The sequence below is a fragment of the Dendrobates tinctorius genome, unplaced genomic scaffold (genome assembly GCF_039654945.1).
Source record: "Dendrobates tinctorius isolate UK_male_01 unplaced genomic scaffold, ASM3965494v1 ptg000157l, whole genome shotgun sequence".
NCBI lineage: Eukaryota > Metazoa > Chordata > Amphibia > Anura > Dendrobatidae > Dendrobates > Dendrobates tinctorius.
The window spans coordinates 670865-692773 of record NW_027361824.1 but is presented as its reverse complement, the minus strand read 5'-3'; the positions used below and the strand labels follow the sequence as shown (position 1 = coordinate 692773).

The following is a 21909-nucleotide window of genomic DNA, read 5'->3' as shown; positions in this document are numbered from 1 at the left end:
ATACACACAGATACACATACATATACCATATATGCATACACACACATACACATAACATACACCATAAATACACACAAACACATATATACAGTTATGAATGGGTCACCGAGGAGAAAAAGATTAAACAAGCTACCGTATATACTCGTGTATAAGCCGAGATTTTCAGCCCATTTTTTTGGGCTGAAAGTCCCCCTCTCGGCTTATACACAAGTCATATACCGGGGGAGATCGGCAGGGGAGGGGGAGCGGGGGTGTCAGATCATACTCACCCTTCTCTGCAGCTCCCCTGCTTGTTCTATGTTGTCGGCGCTGCTCTCTTCCTGCTTCAGCTGTCAAATGGTACCCGCTCATTAAATATGCGCATATTTAATGAGCGGGTACCACGTGACCGCTGAACCAGGAAGAGAGCAGCGCCGACAACATGGAACAACAAGCAGGGGAGCTGCAGAGACAAGCGCCAGGACCCGGTGAGTATGAACGCGGGGGGTTGGGAGGCATAGTCACCTGTCCCTGCGCTCTGCTGTCTTGCATCCTCTGCAGTGACTCTGCTATCGCTCTCTGCCTGCACAGTCACTGCAGAGCGCAACGCTGATGAGCAGGGGGCAGCGACTGAGGTGAGTATGCAGGTTTTTGGTTTTTTTTGTAAGGGAGGCAGCGGCAGCAGCAACATGATGGGGCCACTCACTGTGCAGCATAACTGGGGCCACTCACTGTGCAGAAAAGCTGGGGCCACTCACTGTGCAGCAAAGCTGGGGCCACTCACTGTGCAGATAACTGGGGCCACTCACTGTGCATCAAAACTGGGGCCACTCACTGTGCATCATAACTGGGGCCACACACTGCAGATAACTGAGGCCACTCACTGTGCACCCTAGGCTTATACACCAGTCAATAAGTTTTCCCAGTTTTTTGTGGCAAAAATAGGGGGGTCGGCTTATACTCGGATCGGCTTATACTCGAGTATATACGGTAAGTCACAGAAAACCAGAGAGGTTGGTAACTATGCAGATTGCAGATCCCTGATCTTAACCACACAACTAGCAGCAGCCGTGGAGCGTGCCTAAGATGATCCTAGACGCTTCGTCACAGCCGGAGGACTAAATAAGTCAAAAGCAAGAAAAGGGGAAAACTAACTGCCCCAGAGCAGACCCCAAAGGAAAGACAGCCCCCACACAAGATGAAAGCACAAACACAAACTTAGCTTGAAATGACTGGAACAGAGCTGAAGACCAAGACCTGACAAGCAGAAGGAATCACCAGCACCAGAATAGGGCGTCGGCTATCTTAAGTCCAGTCTGGGATTCCTGAGGTCCAATCGTCATCCTCATTATCAAGTGGCAGATCTCTACTGATTAAATCAGCCTCACTACCTCCAGTTACCACCAGAGAAAGCCTGGAAGGAGAACTCACAACTGGTCGACTGGAATATGAACTCACAACACAGTACATACATACACATACATATACCATACATATGCACAGATATATCATACATACACACATATATACATACCATAGATACATACACTGTACATAACTATGCCGTACATACACACACTTATATACACATATTATACACATACATACACATATACCGTACATACACACACTTATATAAACACTAAATTATGGCCCGATGCTATCGCATCGGGAGGATGCAATAGCATCACACCTCTTGCCATGTTAACCCTCAACACACAGACTCCTCTCACCTTTCACCATCTCCACTCACTCTTTCACTCCACATACGACCCCTTCTCTCACTCCGTCTCTCATACTCACGCCGTCATCACCGCTGCTCCACGATCCCCGACATCTTCTTCCGCCGGCGCCATCCTGGATCCAGACGTTGTCCACGCCGGCGACATGTTCTTGCGGCGACGCCATCTTGAGTATCGTGAAATCCCGAGATAGTCAAGATGGCGTCGCCGGAAGAACATATCGCCGGCATCCAAAATGGCGTCGGTGAAATCTCGCGAGTTTTCGCCAACGCCATTTTGGATCCCGACGTCGTCCTCGCTGGCGACATGTTCTTGTGGTGACGCCATCTTGACTATCGCGGGATTTCGCCGATCCAAAAAGGCGTCGCCGCAAGAACATGTCGCCGGCGTGGAGGACGTCTGGATCCAGGATGGCGCCGGCGGAAGAAGATGTCGGGGATCGTGGATCAGCGGCGATGACGGCGTGAGTATGAGAGACGGAGTGAGAGAAGGGGTCGTATGTGGAGTGAAAGAGTGAGTGGATGTGAGTGGAGATGGTGAAAGGTGAGTGGAGTGTGTGTGTTGAGGGTTAACATGGAAAGAGGTGTGCGGTGACGTCACCGGTTACAACTGGACGGAAGTTGTTACAACCGGAAGCTGCTTAGGGCATTTATTATTATAGATATAGTATATACATATGCATAAGGCCTCTTTAGTCAGTCCCTGGTGGTTCAGGCCCAGGTCTCTGGCTCTCTCCTGTAAACTGCATACAGTCCAATTTCTGTACTCACTCTGTGGGTGGTTCTCCATTGGGTTACGCTCTGTTGATCCCACTGCTGCCACCAGTTGTCACGGGGTCCTTCTCTGGTATCACACAATCAACAGAGCAAGCGAGGAGTGAACAAGACTACAAGACTGCAGAGAAAGGTGGAGAGACAGACCCCAAAAGAATGCAGCAGTGATAGCAGCGAAAGATGGTCCTACAATATACTGACTCAGGGGACTGAATACTAATGCACCACAATTATCAGATTTATATATTTAAAGCATTTAGAAAACCCTGTATCATTTTCTTTACGCGTCACTAATTCTTGTTACTTTGTGTTAGTATCACATAAATTCCACATAAAAACATTAAGGGCATGTGCACACGCTGCGGATTGGGGTGTGGATTCATCCGCGCGGATTTTGTAAAATCCGCAGGTAAATCTGCAGGTCAAAAGACCTGCGGATTGCCCTGCGGTTTTGCCCTGCGGTTTTTCATCTCTACAATGGAGGAGATGGTAAACCGCAGCGGAATCCGCAGAAAGAATTCACATGTCAATTCTTTCTGCGGTCTCAAAACCGCGCTGAAAAATCCGCATCGTCTACACTGCGTTTTTTTATTCCCATAGGGAATCATGGTACTGTACACTGCAGCAAAAACTGCTGCGCACCCGTAGCTGCCAAATCCGCTGCGGAACCGCAGCAGAATCCGCAGCGTGTGCACACAGCCTTAGGTTTGTGGGATTAATGGGAAAAATGTGGAAAAGTTCAGTGGGTGTTAATACTTTTTCAAGGCACTGTATGTGTTTTTAGATGAGTCTGACTGTTTTGACGGATTGTTACTGTTGCGCTCATTTACATGTACGTTCATTAGTTGTGTCACTTGTTATAATAAGAATAAGATTTTTTTTTAATTTGGAACAGCTGCTGTCTTGTGTTTTCCACAGCAGTGAATTCGGCAAAACTGTGGCCAGCCAGCCTTCGGGCTGCTAAATTGTATTGGACCCAAAAAAGAAATAAGAAGTACCTTGCCTCTCACTTGTCCCACCGTGACAGCCACTTGTCCTGTCCTTTTAGGCTTTTCCAGCACATTCGCTCAGCTCCAGGGCTTCTTGTTGTACAGAGTAAGACACTGATGTCATTATATACAGAAGAAACTGCGCAGAAGACTGGGGCTGTCAGAGTGAGACAGGTGTGCGGCAAGGTGGGCATTTTTTTCACCTTACATTAATTACGCTCACTGTGTTATTCCCTCAGCTGCTGAGTGGTCACTTTATAATAAACATTTTACATTTAATTCCAGTCTTTCCCTATGATGATAATAATAAGATAATTGGACCAGACCATTGGTTAGCGAAAGGACAAACTGCACTTAATATTCCCAAAATATGATCAAGGGTACATAAATCTGTGATAGGCAAAGAGCAGTGAATTACAATTACTCCTTCAGATGCAAAAGGTTTGGTCTACTCCTATTGGATAAAATTCTACAGATGCAGAAGGATAGGTCTACTCTTATTCAATAACATTATGTAGATGCAAAAGGTTTGGTCTACTCCTATTGGATAAAATTCTAGAGATGCAGAAGGATAGGTCTACTCTTATTGAATAACATTATATAGATGCAAAAGGTTTGGTTTACTCCTATTGGATAAAATTCTACAGATGCAGAAGGATAGGTCTACTCTTATTGAATAACATTATGTAGATTCAAAAGGTTTGGTCTACTCCTATTGGATAAAATTCTACAGATGCAGGATAGGTCTACTCTTATTGAATAACATTATGTAGATGCAAAAGGTTTGGTCTACTCCTATTGGATAAAATTCTACAGATGCAGAAGGATAGGTCTACTCTTATTGAATAACATTAAGTAGATGCAAAAGGTTTGGTCTACTCCTATTGGATAAAATTCTACAGATGCAGAAGGATAGGTCTACTCTTATTGAATAACATTATGTAGATGCAAAAGGTTTGGTCTACTCCTATTGGATAAAATTCTACATATGCAGAAGGATAGGTCTACTCCTATTGAATAACATTATGTAGATGCAAAAGGTTTGGTCTACTCCTATTGGATAAAATTCTAGAGATGCAGAAGGATAGGTCTACATTTGTTGAATATAATCTGGTTGTTGTACGATACAACAGGGGATCCACCAAGTGAAACCATGGAGACTGAGTATAATACATGTTAATTGTCCTGTATCTTGTCAATATACTATTTTTATATCTTTTGGTTCTCTGCCCACATGATTTGACTCTTCCCCTCATGCATCTTCCCCTTATACTAATGTATAACAAGAGAGCCCATGATAGGAGATAACACTCACCTTTTATCTGGGTGTCCAGTCCAGAATGTAATAATGTGTATTCTTCTTCATTATTACTAATGTAAGTGATGATTTCATTGATACTTTCTTGGAAATAATCTCTGTGATGCAGATTACGACTTATTTGATCCTCCAGGACATCTATCCGTTCCGCCATCTCAGTCGGGGGTATTGCTTTTGTTTTCCGACCTTCTTTCAATTCTTCCTCAGATTCATTTGTATCTTGAAAACACAAATGAGACTTAATGAACGTAGAAGGACCAACCTTTATGACGTGCAATCAGAAGAAGTATTGTGCATGGTGGTCCAGTGTCGGGGTCTGCACACAATGAGAGTTTATTAATGGGGCTTTAATTCTTTTGTGCTTGACTGTCCAGTAGCAATGTTCTGGTGGTCCACCATAGGGGCCAACAGCCTCTCGTAATCATGTTATAGGGTCTGTAAAATCAGGTGTCCTGTATCCACTAATGGTCAAGTAGCATTATTTAAGAACTATTTAAATGTATGAATTCTCATGGTCAAGTGGTCAGGTCAGTTACTCCTAGTGGTCTATATGTGAGGGTGCGTAATCACTGACGATACGGAATTGGCGGCTTGAAACCTCTGATGGTCTAGAAGAGAAGTCTGTATTCTGTCATGATCTAGTGGTTAAGGCTCTGTAGTTCCTGGGAGTGTAAAAATTGGGGTCTGAAACTTCTGTTGGTGAAGTAGTAGGGGCTATAAATGCTTATAATGGGGACTGTCAAGAAACCGGAGTACATCTTAATTATCCAGACGACTACGTTTTTGCAAACCAAGAAGAATTGACTTTTTATCTGTATATTGGCTTGTGGATTTAAGTGTTTATTTCTGATGGGTCAAGAAGAGAGTCTTGCAAGCTGATATACTATTTAACACACTGTGTAAGTCTGTAATAGTGACTTGTACATCCTGTGTGTGTTTATCTTTGTCTATTGATGTTTACTGATATGCTAATTGTGCATTGTATTCTGGAAGCTGTTTGTTGACTTTGATAGTAGATAGGGAAAGGCAGTGATGCTGCACTGAAAGACACTGGGTAATTCTAAAAATAACTCATAATATTAGTTTGCGCTTAGAACACTCATAAAGAAGAGGGAAATCTAAATTAGGTAGTTATAGAAAAAAAACCTCTTATAAGTGTTCTTTATGTAGCTGGATAATAGCGAGAAAATAGCAATTAGAAATAGGCAATTGTAAGACCTCAGAAGAAGTGCTTAAGGGAAAAAGAATATATATAGATGCTGGTGGCAATCTTAGCTCCAACCTGAACAATCATTAAAAACTAAAAAGGCATGAGTGAGGGTAAAGACCTGAAACCACTGAACAGGTTATATACTGCAGGGTACTTCTCCCTGATAGCAGCTTAAAAACAAGTCAAAGTCAAACTGCAGCCTGTGAACGGCTGTGCAGAGTAGCCGCAATAGTAAATGCACAAGTCAGAGAGCGGTACCTGTAAAGATAATGCGATGCAAAGTCCTCACTCCAGTAAGCGGTGCAGGTTAAAATAGCGCTTTTTGCTCCAGCGCTTGGAAAAAGAGCGGGGGGGTTTGTACACAGGGGTATAGACGAGTTACAGGGGCTGCCCCGGCTGGTGGTAGCCTCCTGTCAGTGTACCTCCAGCTGTGGAGCAGACGTGAGCGGCCTCTCGTGCTCCCGGCGCCTGTGAGCTGCTCCAGGTGTCTGTGAGCTGCTCCAGGTATACAGGACCTTGGTGATGTGAGTCAGCACATGACCACGTCAGTTTCACTTGCTGGTGGTTGCGGCAGGGACCAACGTACTTTCCAACATGTTTCAAAGACTAACTGTCTTCTTCCTCATGGAACAAAACCCCCCCGAGTCTAAGAGCACTTGTGATCGAAACGCGTTCAGAGATCTTGGGAATATCCCCATGCGGTAACTTCATTTGTTTACCGATATTTGATCACAAGCAGCCATGAATTTATTTTTAAACATGACTTAATAAAAACCCTAGATTTTATCTCTTGGAGCTGGACTTTTTTCGTCTTTGGATCATGGCACCAACACAAGGGACACAGATCTATGATTCTATAGGAAACAACCTAGGGGTTTTGGCTCATGTTGGAAGGACACAGATCTAATCCAGTGACCGTCTCTGAACCATGGATATGTTTGGAGAAAACCAGGTTTTGGGACCCGCTAATCACCTGGTTCCATGGAGATGGTCGGATAAGCCAGGTGGTGACTTTCGTGTCAACTGGCTTTAGACCTTCTACGGACTCTATGGACTGTTCTCTGTCATCTCCCTATGCTTGTCGATATCTCTTCTCTGTGTGTATATCACAGGTGGAATAGCAACCCTGGGAGCTCTGATGTAGCATCTACCATTATCCCGGCGAGTCAGCAGAAGGGTGAGACCCTGTAATGTGCACTATCTTGAGGGTAATTGCTGGGATTGTTCTGCTTGCTATTGGGTATTGCCACACTGTTATACCCTAACCCTGTGTTGTCTGTGTAGTGTATTGCCCACGGGGCGATAGAGCGGGTGTTCAGTGGTATGAGCCCTGCTCCATGCAGTCTTGCTAAAGGCAGCCGGGCCAACGGATGAGAGCACCAACTGACCCTGTTTCTCCACAAGGACCAATACTGGGGACTCTGGGCACAGTCTCCACCTGGTATTGCCTATGGGATTTATATTAAAGTGGTGTTGTTTGGGGGCTAATAATTTATGGGTTTTAAATTTTGTAGGAGGGATTTTATTTATGTGAATTCAGCAGAGTGGTGACCAACCAGTCTCCATGTTGGTAGATTCATATAGGATGCAGTAAACAATATAACAAAAGCACCATACAACACGACCCTCACTTGCCAATGTCACCAAAGCCACCTGTCAGTCCTCCACTCTGTCCTCCTAGCGTACCTGCTTCAGCATTAGTTTTCTTGTCGTTTTTCACCGGCACTTTGGGCACCACCTAGGCCTCAATGAATGTTATCATGTCATGATATCATAAAATGTGTCACCCCCGTGCAGCATGTTGCAACCAGGGGTGACATGTAATGATGGGTGAACCTGAACAGTAAAGTTCAGTGTCCATACCAATCACCTACTGTTCGGGAATGGACACTGAACATGGACTTCACCAGGAAGTCCGTGTTACTGTTCGGGTTCAGCCCTCCGAACACTGGGTGTTTGTTGTGCTGTCATATGCATGACAGCATGGCAAACACAGCTTCTGATCGGCGGTGAAGTCATCCTTGCCAGTCAGAGAGCCGCGGTTCCCACGTTGTCAAAAGACAGCGGGAGCGCTCAGCTGTGATCGGAGGTATAAACTTTACCTACAGTCACTGGTGTCAGCTGATAGGACTACAGCTCCCATCATCTGACAGCTACTACCGCTAATTACAGTGAGAGCAAGGGCGGCAGATAGGAGTATTCATCTGCAGCTCCTTTGCTGTAAATAAATAATTAAAAAAAGTCGTGGGGTCCCCCCATTTTTGACAACCAGCCTTGCTAAAGCTCACAGCTGGGGGCTGGTATTCTCAGGCTGGTAAGGGGCCATTGCCACCTGTAGCAGCGGCAAGTGGGGTAATATGTGGGTTTGATGTCACCTGTGTATTGTCCAGTGACATCAAGCCAACGGATTAGTAATGGGGAAGCGTCAATAAGACACGTATCCATTAGTAATCCTATAGTGATATGGAAAATAAACACACAGCCAGAATAAAGTTCTTTATTTGAAAAAAATGACACAGACTCCTTTATTATTCTCAATTAAATCATACTTACAACCACGCCTAATCCAAGTGAAGCCCTCGCTCTCCTGTAATAAAAATAAAATAAAAAAGCAACAATATACCATACCTGTCTGTTGTTCTGTCCCAAGCCGTAATCCATGTCTGGGCGCTAAATAGTTTTCGACCTGGACGGTGCCAAGATGTGACCATGCCGGCTGAGAACCACTGGTGAATGAGCTGCTGAGAGTGCAACATCATTCACCAGCGGTGACATCATCACTGGCATTTTCCCACAGTCCTGAGGTCACCGCATTTCAGCCCAACCTTGATGATGTCACTGCTGGTCAATGATGCTGCGCTCTCATTCATGTGAATGGGGTCCGGGTTCAGGTTTGGGTCTGGGTACTGGTCTGGTACCTGAACTTTTTGTAACTGTTTGGCCGAACCAGCTGAACCTAAACATCCCATCTCTGGTGACGTGTCCGCATGGGGCAAGGCATCTCATGACGTCATAAAGTGCATTGAGGCCAAACGAGTGCTTGAAACATTGGCAAAGAGTGAAGAGAAAACTGGAGCAGGAGCCGGTGCTTTAGGAAGCAGAAGGCCGATCACCGGGAATCAGAGGCAGCAGATACAAGTGTAGGCAAGGTAACTATCATATTTTATGGCTTTGCATCCCTTCCTGGCCTCTGCTTCGGGGTATTGGAAAATCTAACAGAATATTAAATTGCTTTTTTTTCCCACCAACATGAACTGGGCACCACATTTTAAATAGGCAACTATAGGCTGGTGAGTCTGATTTCTATACCAGGAAAGATCTTTGAACAAATTATTAAACAACATGTATGTCAGTACCTGGATAAGAATGAAGTGATTAAACAGAGTCAGCATGGGTTTGTAACTAATAAGTTATTTCAGACTAACAATTTTCTTCTATGACAGAATCACAGACTGGGTGGATCAGGGAAATGCTGTAGATATAGTATATCTTGACTTCAGCAAAGCATTTGACAAAGTATCTCACACAATCCTTATTGAAAAAATGTCTATGTATGGAATGGACAAGGCAACTGTTAGGTGGATTCATAACTGGCTTAGTGATCGGACCCAAAAGTGGTCGTAAATGGCTGCACATCCAGTTGGAAGAATGTCTCAAGTAGGGTACCACAGGGCTCTGTCCTGGGCCCTGTATTGTTCAACATCTTTATCAATGATTTAGATGAAGGAATTGAGGGTAAACTGATTAAATTTGGTGATGACACAAAGCTAGGAGGGACAGCTAATACTAGAGAAGAGAGAGAGAAGATTCAAAAAGATATAAATAAACTGGAGCATTGGGCAGCAACTATCAGAATGGTTTTTAACAGGGAAAAATGCAAAGTACTACATCTGGGCAATAAAAATGAAAAAAGCATATACAGAATGGGAGGAATAGGGCTAAGCAACAGCACATGTGAAAAAGACTTGGGTATACTAATAGATCACAGACTGAATATGAGTCAACAGTGTGATGCAGCAGCAAAAAAGGCAAATGCAATTCTAGGATGTATTAACAGAAGCATACAGTCTAGATCACGTGAAGTCATTATTGCCCTCTACTCCTCTTTGGTCAGACCTCATCTGGAATACTGTGTCCAGTTTTGGGTGCCACATTTTAAAAAAGACATCAACAAACTGGAGCAAGTTCAGAGAAGAGCGACCAGAATAGTGACCGGTCTGCAAACCCTGTCTTATGAGGAAAGGTTGCAGGATTTGGGATTGTTTTGCTGCAAAAAAGAAGACTGAGAGGAGACTTACAAGCTGTCTACAAATATCACAAGGGCTGTCACATTGTAGAAGGATCATCTTTATTCTCATTTGCACAAGGAAAGACTAGAAGCAATGGGATGAAACTGAATGGGAGGAGACACAGATTAGATATTAGAAAAAACTTTTTGACAGTTAGTGTGATCAATGAGTGGAACAGGCTGCCACGAGAGGTGGTGAGTTCTCCTTCAATGGAAGTCTTCAAACAGAGGCTGGACAGACATCTGTCTGGGATGATTTACTGATTCCTGCATTGAGCAGGTGGTTGGACCAGATGGCCCAGGAGGTCCCTTCCAACTCTACCATTCTAGGAGTCTATGAATTTCCAGGGTGAATTTGAGTAAATGACATGTGCCAAATTCCGATTACAGCAGATTACTGTTGATACATGGTCATAGACAATGTTAATGGGTTACACATAAGACTTAGGTAGAAAATAATGGAATTACACGAAGTTGGGAGAAAACCTGGAAAGTTGGATCTGTGCTGTGATGATAAACAACCATATGGCGGTATGTATAATGCATTGGAAGCCTTGTTAACCTCCCTGGAACGATGCCACATCGGTAGGTGAGTATACAGTGTTATTATTCTCTGAGACCTGAATTGATTAAATAAGGGTTGTCTGGTAGTAGACAACCCCTTTAAGTTGGCTCTGGGGGATTATAAGGGAAAAGATTATTATTTTTACACTAACTAATACTCCTACGGGTCTAAATGATACCACAACAATGACTAAATACTACCACTCCCATAACTAACACCCTAACCCTAACCCAAATGACTAAATACTACCACTCCCATAACTAACTCCCCAAGAATACCGAAAATGAAGAGTAAATCCCTTTAAATCCTGTTTGTACACAGATAAATTAGTGGTTAATTGGGAGTGAAAGCCAAGATTCCTGTTATGAATGAGTCACCGTAGGAGGCAAAAACAGAAATGCTAGCTAAGTCCAGAAAACCAGAGAAGTTGGCAGCTATCGGATTGCAGACCCCTGAACCTATCAACAACAACTAGCAGTAGCTGTGGGGGGTTCCTACAGTGCCCTAGACCCCTCGATCACAGCCGGAGAACTACATAGCCTAAAGACAGAAAGGGAAATCTAAACTGCCCCAGAGCAGACCCCAAAGCAATAGGCAGCCCCCAACATATAATGACGGTGAAGCAAGAAGAAAAAACACTAACACAGATAGAAAGATAGACTGAGCAAATGATGGGGCCCAAGCTAACTAGATAGGACAGGATAGAAAAGCTGCTGTCTGCAATCCGCCAAAAACCCTATCAAAACAAGAGCCAACAGACTGACAGGGAAAAAGGCCCTGAAGACGCTAGGTTTCAAAAAGACTGTCAGTACTCAGGTATTTTCTGAAGACAGAGCAAAAAGACACAAAGGAATTCAGCTCACCCCCAGCAGGGAATGGCAGAATCCAGAAAAGCAAGGCAAAATAAAACCAAAACACAAATGCAAAAAGCAAGGCAGAAAACTTAGCTTTTGAGGAGCAGGAATCAGACTGGTCTCCTAGAATCCCTCAGAGAAATCACCAGCGAGGCAGAAGGGCGTCGACTGCCTTATATCCAGTCAGCAATTCCCGTCACCCAGTCATCCTCTACCAGCTCAGGTGTTTGGTAATCAGCCTCACTACCTTCCTTCACCAGAAGAGGGAGTTCATCAGACCTCAATGGTGAAGGGGAAAACGAACTCATAACAGATTCCCCAATATTCTTCCTTGCAAGGTCGGTGATAAAATCGCTGCAGAGCAATCAATTCAACTGAAACAATCCCTCCATACAGCGATATATCTGCATCCATCACAAAATCCCCCCTCGGCCGCTCACCTGATCGACACACTGCGTCTTCTCTCTTCTCCCCTGTAAAAAAAAAAAAAAAAAAAAGAAGCAAAATTGAAAAGATAAAGGAAAATTGGAGCTTTGGATCCAATATAAATGTTCACATCGACAACTTGCCTCCAATTTTTACAACTTTGCCTATTGTAGGTATGTGTCGGTTTGGGGCTGTTCTATTGTATTATTAAGTGGTTTCTCCAGCATTGATAACCTTGAGGCTGTGTGCACACGGTGCGGATCCTCCCATGGATTTTTCCGCGCGGATTTTACTAAATCCGCAGGTCAAATGACCTGCATTTTTCCTTCGGATTTAATGCATTTATTGTGCGGTTTTCCACCTGTGGATTTGTAGAATGGAGCAGGTGGAAAACTGCAGCAAAACTGCACAAAAGAAATGACATGCTGCTTCTTTTATTCCGCACGAAATACGCACGGAAAAATCCGCAGCATGTGCACAGCAGTTTTTTTTTTTACATAGGCTATAATGATACTGCACATCACCTGCAGTTCTGTGGATCCACAGCAGAATCCGCACCGTGTGCACAGAGCCTAAGAAAGAAACTGAACATACAGCAGCTCCAGCTGGACAAGTATTGCAAAAGTATATACAGAGAATCCAATTTTGCTAGAAGGCAAGTACCGTCATGATTCCACGGCTCAGAGTGTCTTGGACGCAGTGACTGATAGCTCAGTTGTCCAATCTAGCATAGACTTGTCCTGAGCTATCAGTATTTTGATTGACAGCTCAATCATGCAATCTAGTGCAGGGGTGTGCTGACTGTCAGTGTTTTGAGCGACAGCTCGGTCGTCCAGTCTGGTACTGAGAGGTGCTGAACTTCTTCAGGTGTTCTCGCTTTCAGGAGATTGCCCACCTACTTGGCTAAGTTGTCTGTCCCAGATGGCTAAGGGTACGTGTCCACGATCAGGAATAGCAGCAGTTTGGATGCAGCTCACCCGTTCTGCGGGTTTACGAGTCGAAACGTGTCAATTTCCACGATAGAATGTATTGGATGCCTTAAATCTGCATTACTCAATGAACACATGCAGATGTAACTGCATGATTGAACGCAGCGTTTTGGAAGTAGAAGCATCCAAAGCGCTGTTATTAACTGATCACGGGCACATACCCTCACAGTTTTAGTTTTCAGCTCTGTGTGGCTTGTCCCCCACGCCTTGTGCTCTCACTTCTGACCTTTAGTTGCCGGACCCTGGATTTGCCTGTTGACTACCTTGTTGCATTACCACTTTTGTTTTGACGCACTCTGACTTTGGAATTCTGACTCTGGACTGTGACCTGACTATACCTTTTGCCTTACTCCTTTATATATAAGGAGCCCTCTTGGTATCTGACGCAGGACCTCTTGACTATGGAAGTTTCGCAGCTTGTGCACGAGTAGTGACTAGCGTCACTAATACACTCACAAATAATTATGTGGCTTGCTATCTCTTGACTAACCCTGGGTTTCGCTGGGCTGCTTCTTTGTTAGTGAAGTTTGAGCTTAAGAAGAAGCTGACAGGTGAAACCCATGGCTAGACAGGAGCTGGTGTTTTCAGTTGCTTTCCTTAGGTTATTGATGTTGGAGAAATCACTGGACGAAATAATGCAAAAGAACAGCAATGACACCGGGACAAAGCTACAGACCGATACTGCTGGTGTGCCGGAGAAGGGGATTTTCTTTCCTGTTGGAAGGTCTGTGTGCATTTAAAGAGGAGCTTTCACCACATTTTTCATGTTGAACTGGACACATGATGTGATAGTGGCTACAGAGAGAATAAATATTTCTTTTTTTCTTTTAATTTTCCCTCCGTTGTGGAGATTTTAGCAATCAAAGTTTTGTTTGCACCTAATGAGCAAACTAAGTTCACGTGGGTGTTATCAGATAGTTTTCAGATGAAAATTTGGTGCGAGATCCTCTTTTATTGGATGTTCTTATTGTAGAGTCTCTCGGGTTTCCACCATGGTTTTGATCATATTTAGTGCATGAAATGTGCTCTTTTTACTATCCCATTTCTAACACTTAGATGGAGAGCCCATTTATACACGACATTCACTTTATGGACAGTCAGCCTTTTTTCCCACCATTCATGATTTCACCTGAATGATTTTTCCAATGCAACCACTTAAGAGAATGTTCCCACCAAATAAATGTATCACTATCCACAACATAGAAAATAATTGTTTTATTAGATCTCAAGACCTTGTTGGTAGAAATGAGCAAATCGACTCCATGAGAATCCAGATTGTGCCAAATTTTTAGAAATTCGATGAACTCAGGGATCTCAAACAACTTGTGATTTGCTTTGCGAAAATGACCCAAAGTGTCCTCCACATTGCAGAAGACTGTATCAGCTAAAGAGGAATCACATTAACCTGAGCTTTACCTGCATGACTCACCAATAATATCTCTGAACTATCACATCACAACCAATGAGAAAGGAGTATTATAACTTGTCTAACAACAGAAGAAGGAAATGCAGCAGCCATTTTGATCAAAACATGGACAAAACAGATGGACGGACATTTACCTTTCAGATAGGCGCAGTTGAAGTAGCTGCACATCTCTCCGGTACTTTTCAGAACAAACCATGAATTCTCTTTTGTGACAAATAGAAACTTTTCAGTTGGAGGAATCAGAACTTCTTCTTCTAATGGAAAAAATGACAAGTCTTCAATCTTTGCACCAAAGCAAGTTGTTATCTTGAAGAGCGATTCTGTGCCGAAGACCTGTGCCGCCTCACGGTCCATAGAAGTTGAGGTAAATCTACCAAACTTGAGGAGTGGCTTTATGTCGTGGGAGTGTGGACTTCCTCTATAGACTGTGTAGCTTTTGTCACAGTTAGGTTTTAGTATCTGTAAAGCTCTTGTTAGATAGAAGTGAAGGGCTTTGAAGTGGAACTTCTCCATGTAATCCTTCCGGGAGGCTCCCGCTATGGTGAGGTTTCCATTCAGCTGCTGGTATATGGGGTTTCCTTCTGGATACTTATTGGTGAAAGTCAGAAGAGCTATCCCATGCTCATCCTCAAACCCTTCCGGAAGGGTAAGAAAATCTTTTATATCTTCCCATCGCTCGGTTGCATTGATCCAGGCGTCTTTAAACTGCTTATTAGCCTTTTCCTTCTGAAGCACCTTGGGCATGATGTCCTCCATCTTCCCAGAGCAGCCGATGTACTGATCATCAAATATGTCGGGATTATACGTTATTTTAAAGGTTCCACTGTAGACCTGGATGAAAACAGAACAAAATACTTCATCAGAGCATTTACACAGATATTATTTTGGCCCCAGGATGTGAACTTCTCAGCTATAATTTCCAATAGAACTAGCATGGTGGCTCAGTGGTTAGCATTGTACAGTGGCTCAGTGGTTTGCACTGTACATTGGCTCAGTGGTTTGCACTGTATGGCGGCTAAGTGCTTTACACTGTTGCCTTGCAGTGCTGGGGTCCTGGGTTCAAGTCCAACTAAATCACTGTAAATCGTTGCAGAAGAATGTAAGTATGTAAAACAAACTAAGAGAATAAGTCATGAAGGAGGAGATTTACCAGCTCTTCTAGGTGTATAATATCCATCCCAGTTCCCATCTGTATATAACACCCATCCCCGTTCACATCGGTGTATAACATCCAGCCCCATTCCCATCAGTGTATAACATCCAGCTCCATTCCCATCAGTGTATAACATCCGGCTCCATTCCCATCAGTGTATAACATCCGGCCCGTTCCCATCGGTGTATAACATCCAGAATCATAGAATCATAGAATCGTAGAGTTGGAAGGGACCTCCTGGGCCATCTGGTCCAACCCCCTGCTCAAAGCAGGATTCGCTAAATCATCCCAGTCAGATGTCTGTCCAGCCTCTGTTTGAAGACTTCCATTGAAGGAGAACTCACCACTTCTCGTGGCAGCCTGTTCCACTCATTGATCACTCTAACTGTCAAAAAGTTTTTTCTAATATCTAATCTGTGTCTCTTCCCATTCAGTTTCATCCCATTGCTTCTAGTCTTTCCTTGTGCAAATGAGAATAAAGTTGATCCTTCTACAATGTGACAGCCCTTTAGATATTTGTAGACAGCTATTAAGTCTCCTCTCAGTCTTCTCTTTTGCAAACTAAACATTCCCAAATCCTGCAACCTTTCCTCATAAGACAGGGTTTGCAGACCGGTCACCATTCTGGTCGCTCCAGCCCCATTCCCATCAGTGTAAAACATCCAGCTCTATTCCCATCAGTGTATAACATCCAGCCCGTTCCCATCGGTGTATAACATCCAGCCCTGTTCCCATCAGTGTATAACATCCAGCTCCATTCCCATCAGTGTATAACATCCAGCTCCATTCCCATCAGTGTTCTTCTGGGTGTATAACATCTGGCCCCATTCCCCTGGGTGTATAACATCCAGCCCCGTTCCCCTGGGTGTATAACATCTGGCCTCGTTCCCCTGGGTGTATAACATCCAGCTCCATTCCCATCAGTGTATAGCATCCAGCTCCATTCCCATCAGTGTATAACATCCAGCTCCATTCCCATCAGTGTATAACATCCGGCTCCATTCCCATCAGTGTATAACATCCAGCCCCATTCCCATCAGTGTATAACATCCATGTAACGGTCAACGTGTGACTGGACACAGTGCCTCCAGCAGGGCGAATTTAGAACACACGTGACCCTGGATACAGCGCCTCCAGCAGGGCGAATTTAAATAATACCGGGACGTGCAGCCGGATACACCGCCTCCAGCTGGCGAATTTAAAGTACACGTAAAACTGGATACCCGCCTCCAGCTGGCGAATTTAAACAATAAGGGGAAACACAGGAACAATTACAGTGGTGGGCCCTGTAATAGGGAATAGGGACATGGAGACCTCCTGAGCTCCCCTGAGGCAGCGTCCCTGCACTCCTTACATTCCCTATACAGGCTCCGAACCTGTCGCCGCACGCGACCCTTATGCCCTGACTCGCCCTGAACCTAGTCCCTCGCTAGGGCATTGGCCGGTGCGGAAACTAATCCCACCACTGCACTAGATCACACATAAGGAAAGTCACAAACAGGGGAAATAGAAAACTTAGCTCTCTCTGTGCAAATGCTCCAGCACAGAGTCCAGCAACCGACTGCAGCCTTCCTCCTGAATAGCTGCCACCAAGTTCAGTCAGCGCTGCAAAGAACTCCCTTCTGTGACTCCTTCCACACCAGGACTCAGATTGAGCTGAGCAATCTCTCCAGCTCCTTCCACCACCAAGGTTGGTTGCAAATGAACAACTATCACCAACAATGATTGCATACCCTGAGACTCATTTATAGAGTCTAACACCTGATTTATAATTACAAATTAAACCTAACACTAAGGTGCGATACCACTCCCCACCACCGGGCAACTTAGAATGAAAGACACCACGTGTGATAATTCTAATGGCCACCGGGGGCAATCACGTCACACATTGCACTTGACAAAGTAAAAAAAAAACACTTTGTCAAGTTTAAAACTGTCAGATCATGACAGTACCCCCTCCTTAATGAGGGGCCTCTGGACCCTCAAGACGACCCCTCATTAGGGAAACGCCTACAGCGGGGACGCCCAGACCCTGAGTTCACCCCACCCTCAACTGAATTCAAATTTATGACAAACACACAGCTGGTATTGGCAATAAAGTTTATTTTGGAGGCACCACTCATCTCCACAGCGCCGACCTGGGGAACGAGTTTATGTATGTGTATGTTTGTTTGCTATGAGCTGATCAGGCTCCACAACACACTTCCACAATATGTTTTTTGGTGGCACCCATACACGCTCGTTCACACACAGGTCCGGACCTGAACGTTTATTGCACACATTCGTTTGTCATAAAACTTGGGTGAACTCATTCTGGACCTGATAACAGAGGCGTCCCCCTGTGTCACCACACTCACACCCCCGCACTACACCATAGGGTACACCACCCTCCAACCCTTTCCACCACGAGGTCTGCCCCTCACAGGGTTTGCTAGCGGCGAGGGCTGGAACTTGCCCCTACTCCCCCGCCGCACAATCGCTGCTCTCACTGGAGAGGAAGGGGTCCCCTGAAGAGAGACGGCAGAGACAGTAGTCTCAAGGCAGCAGCCCCCACACGACTGCCCCCAGCTGACTACTTCCCTAGCTCGCCAATCTATCCCCGGGTTGTGTTTTTTCAGCCAAGGGAAGCCTAAAACGATAGGTACTGGCATTCCCTCCAAGAGGTAGCATGACAAGGACTCCTCATGATGTCCTATACGCAGATGGATGTTTTCTACGACTTGGGTAAGGCTCCCCTGACTCAGTGGAACAGAGTTACTGGCCTGGACGCTGATAGGTTGGGCCAGCGTCCTACACCTCAGACCATGAGTCTGGACAAAACGAGCATCCACCAGACTGACTCCTGCTCCGCTGTCCACAAGCACCGGTACCACCTCCGGTACCCCGCCAGCTAACACTTCTGCTGACATAATACCTTGGGAGGGCAAAATGGAGGAAATGTACACTCCCTGGTTGCCTCCCTCCAAACGGCCAGGGGTCTGCGGCTTCTGAGATGACACAGATATTTTGGCACGTAATGGGCACGCCTTAAGGAAATGACCAGTCTGCCCACAGGAAAAACATGCCAACCCCACTCCCTGAACCGTAGGCAGGCCTGAACACAACCCAACACCTCCTACTTGCACAGGTTCGTCCGGAGACTTGGCACGCCCTGGGCAGGCTCCCATGAAATGGCCCGGCTTCCCACAGGAAAAGCATACCCCCCCACCACGGCGAACCCCAGGCAACCCCCTATTTGTACCAACAACACCGGGCTGCCTGGGTTCCACCAACCGTACCGGGGGGGTCCTCACCCCCGGAGAGGACTACAGGGGGCACATTTTGTGTATGTCTTTCCCTAAGGCGTCTATCCACCCGGATGGCGAGGGACATGGCGGCCTCCAGCGACCTGGGGGCGGCGTACTGCACCAGAGTGTCCTGCAACTTAGGAGACAGACCCTGCACAAATTGACTCCTAAGTGCAGGGTCATTCCACTGAGTGTTAGTGGCCCATCTCCTAAACTCAGAGCAGTACTCCTCAGCAATCCGGGCTCCTTGTTTACACCTACGGAGTCGGGATTCCGCCAGAGAGACACCATCAGGATCCCCATACACAAGCGCCAAAGCCGCAAAAAACTCGTCCACGGACTCTAAAGATGGTGAATCGTCCGGCAGGGAGAAGGCCCAGGATTGGGGATCCCCCTTCAAAAGGGACATAATGATTCCCACCCGTTGCTCTTCGCTCCCTGAAGAACGAGGGCGCAGCCTGAAATATAATTTACAGGCTTGCTGAAAAACCAAGAATTGATCTCTCCCTCCAGAAAACTGGTCTGGGAGAGATATCTTGGGTTCTGGCTGAGCCTGTGCCTGAATCAAACCTCCAAAGCCCACCAACAGCTGCAGTTGCTGCACCATCTCACCGCGCAGCCCCCTAATCTCTTCAGTAAAGGTCTGCAGTACCTGGGTAAAGGTTTGCATTAGGTCCATAGCTCAGTAGAAAGGAAAAAATTTTATGGTTGGTGATAATGTAACGGTCAACGTGTGACTGGACACAGCGCCTCCAGCAGGGCGAATTTAGGACACACGTGACCCTGGATACAGCGCCTCCAGCAGGGCGAATTTAAATAATACCGGGACGTGCAGCCGGATACACCGCCTCCAGCTGGCGAATTTAAAGTACACGTAAAACTGGATACCCCGCCTCCAGCTGGCGAATTTAAACAATAAGGGGAAACACAGGAACAATTACAGTGGTGGGCCCTGTAATAGGGAATAGGGACATGGAGACCTCCTGAGCTCCCCTGAGGCAGCGTCCCTGCACTCCTTACATTCCCTATACAGGCTCCGAACCTGTCGCCGCACGCGAACCTTATGCCCTGACTCGCCCTGAACCTAGTCCCTCGCTAGGGCATTGGCCGGTGCGGAAACTAATCCCACCACTGCACTAGATCACACATAAGGAAAGTCACAAACAGGGGAAATAGAAAACTTAGCTCTCTCTGTGCAAATGCTCCAGCACAGAGTCCAGCAACCGACTGCAACCTTCCTCCTGAATAGCTGCCACCAAGTTCAGTCAGCGCTGCAAAGAACTCCCTTCTGTGACTCCTTCCACACCAGGACTCAGATTGAGCTGAGCAATCTCTCCAGCTCCTTCCACCACCAAGGTTGGTTGCAAATGAACAACTATCACCAACAATGATTGCATACCCTGAGACTCATTTATAGAGTCTAACACCTGATTTATAATTACAAATTAAACCTAACACTAAGGTGCGATACCACTCCCCACCACCGGGCAACTTAGAATGAAAGACACCACATGTGATAATTCTAATGGCCACCGGGGGCAATCACGTCACACTTTGCACTTGACAAAGTAAAAAAAATTCACTTTGTCAAGTTTAAAACTGTCAGATCATGACAATCCAGCTCCATTCCCCTCAGTGTATAACATCCAACCCCGTTCTCCTCGGTGTATAACATCCGTCCCTTTCCCCTTGGTGTATAACATCCGTGGTGTATAACATCCCTATAACAACTTTCTCTGGTATTAACATCAGCACACACACTGTTTGCTTGCCACGAGCTTCATGGCATGGATTTCCGTGACTGAGCAGCTGACCGCAGTTTGGCTTGTTGGATCACCCCCAGGGCTGTGGGGTTTACTTGGTACCGGGCCGGTGTCTTAAAGGGATGTGTCGCGGTGGCAGTGACCCGGTCCTTGGCCCTGAGTGTCCATGTAAAATAAGAGGATTGATGCTGAATTGTTTATGTGTAGATAAGTTTGTGACGCCACCTGTGGTATCTGGTCAAAGGTGACCAGCACTGCAGTGCAGACCCTCTGGGACAGATGGTGTGATGCAGCAGAGGTGTAATAGCCCTCCACAGACAGAGCTGTAGTCCCAGGGCAGTGGCAGTAGATGTTGAAATAGATGGTGTAGTGTTCAGGTAGGGGATGTAGCAGTGCTGAAAGGTTGACGCAGGAAGAAGGCAGAGACACAGCTAAATGCGGTTCCAAAGCTTTACTCACTGTTTTCCGATGCTCACAGGTGCCCGCTTCTGTGCCGTGTCTTCCAGGTGAGGGGCTCAATCAACTCCCAGGTAAATGGAGCACACCTTTCCAGCGTTCCCTTCAATATGTGCCCTTCCTGGACGTCTCCTTTCTAGCGCTAATCTGAAGTACTTGCAGTTATGAATTACACTCAAGTTCCTCCTTCTGTCTGTTACTTAGAACTCCACTCGCATGACAGGCAGCTGTAGCCTACTTCAGGGACCTCTTACAATCATGTCCCGGCTCACACACGTTGCTACTGTGTCGTTGAGTCTTAGTTGGGAATTAAGAATTTACAGCTTCTAGTCCTACGGTTTCTGCTGTAGGATCATTAGCATCCACACCACCTTGGATACCGGCGCCCGGCCTTTGGCGCTCAAACTTAGGGAAGGGCTCTGCTCTAGCCCCAGTCCCCAGCTCTCCTCCACACGTCACGTTCCTTTCCCTCCAAGGTAACTGCTTTCTTCCTCTTTCCTTCCCAGCAGCTCCAGCTAACAGAGAGCTGCCTCATCAATGTCCTCTCATCACATCCCCCTTAGGGGAACTGATCCTGACTTCCTTTAGTACTCCCACTTTCTACCAAACTGAGATCCACCCACCTCACAGCACCCTTCATGAACCAAGCTGGGGTCATATAAAGTAGAGTGCCCTGCTGTTCTAAGGTTTC

General features: G+C 45.8%; 1 protein-coding gene across 1 annotated transcript in view; it reads right to left on the bottom strand.

The window, feature by feature from the left end:
* The window catches only part of LOC141051501 (T-cell ecto-ADP-ribosyltransferase 1-like), a 144037-nt gene that overhangs the window by 47138 nt on the left and 74990 nt on the right, over window positions 1-21909 (bottom strand). Inside the window, exons 3-5 of the mRNA XM_073548432.1 lie at window positions 14694-15390; window positions 12159-12191; window positions 4799-5020 (exon numbers count right to left, since the gene is read on the bottom strand). Coding sequence (XP_073404533.1) covers window positions 4799-5020; window positions 12159-12191; window positions 14694-15390 — 952 coding nt within the window. The remainder of the gene's footprint in view (window positions 1-4798; window positions 5021-12158; window positions 12192-14693; window positions 15391-21909) is intronic.